This window comes from Salpingoeca rosetta (genome assembly GCF_000188695.1).
Source record: "Salpingoeca rosetta unplaced genomic scaffold supercont1.15, whole genome shotgun sequence".
Classification (NCBI taxonomy): domain Eukaryota; class Choanoflagellata; order Craspedida; family Salpingoecidae; genus Salpingoeca; species Salpingoeca rosetta.
In genome coordinates, this window is record NW_004754919.1 from 665,986 (window position 1) to 667,228 (window position 1,243).

At 57.9% G+C, this 1,243-nt stretch overlaps 1 protein-coding gene across 1 annotated transcript; it reads left to right on the plus strand.

The window, feature by feature from the left end:
- Positions 1-95: 95 nt before the first annotated feature.
- On the plus strand, positions 96-1,238 carry PTSG_05940 (uncharacterized protein; the record flags this gene model as incomplete). Its single annotated transcript, XM_004992775.1, has 1 exon — positions 96-1,238. The coding sequence occupies exon 1, from the start codon at positions 207-209 to the stop codon at positions 1,236-1,238; it is 1,032 nt and encodes a 343-aa protein (XP_004992832.1). The 5' UTR covers positions 96-206.
- Positions 1,239-1,243: the final 5 nt, after the last annotated feature.

A 1,243-nucleotide genomic window follows, 5' to 3' on the forward strand; every position in this document is an offset into this window, starting at 1 on the left:
CTATCTGGCCCCCCTCACATTTCAGCCTCACCAACACAAAATAAAAAAACTACCAGGACATGGCTACGCAAACCTTTGTCGGGCAATGGATGACTCACACACACACACACACACACACACACATACACACACAAACACACACACGTATACACACGCAAGCACGCAAGCACACACACACACACGTCAACACAGCCAACAACAGCAGCATGCACGAAGAACAACAACACCAGACACAAGCAGGCGACGCCGTCCCGGCCCAGCGTAGCCCTCCCCAAACTCAACACCACGACGACATGGGCAAAGATGCAGGCGACGCAGCAAGCACAAGCACAGCAAACAGCACAAGCATGGCAAGCAGCAGCCCAAAGCACCCAAATCGCGGCATGTTTGTTGCCTACGGAGAGGGTGTGCGCACCAGGTGCATGCATCACCAAACGAGCTCGACAACACACGTTCTCTCCTTCGACAAAATCAGCGACGACAACACCGTTGAGCATGGGAGCGGACAGTATTGCGTGCGGCGCCCGCCCGTTTTGGCGCGCATTGCGCAGAGCGACCCCAGCAACATCACCTGCACCCTGCAGACATCACCCACCGTGCTGACCGTCACAGGTGTCACACGTGAGCAGGCGGCTGCGCTGGCAGAAGAGTGCACCAGCGAGCTCATGGAGGCGTACTGCGACGCCGTCATGTTAGATGGTGGTTCATACGACCTCAACTTCTACATGCACCGCTTCTTCGATGAGGGCGAAGACGGTGGTGAACGTGTGCATGACGCCCACGAACGCGCTGCCTCTGCACACGCCAGTGACACCAACACCAGTACTTGCAGTGAGCACAGCACCGCCAACAGCAACGATGTCAACTCAAGCACTTGCAGTGAGCGCAGCACCGCCAGCAGCAACGACAGTGGTAGTGATGATGTTCAGTCTGGGGAGGAGGCGAGCGATGTTGGTGGTGGTGGTGATGGTGGTGTTCACAGCACGAGCCAGAGCAGCGGCAACGACAGCGACAGCATCACTGCCAAGCAAGATTCTGCAGAGCCACCAGCAGCTGCGCGCATGTGCATGCAGGCCATCCCCGTCAACATTGCGGGGATGCACGGCGACTTCAAGCTGGAGGACGATGACGAGAATTTCGCGCTCGTCGCTGCTGCCATCCGCCGCGCCCTGGACCGGCTGCAGTACACGAAGGACACGGAGTTTGCTGCAGTGGGTCCGAAGTTGCTGTTGGACTGACGACG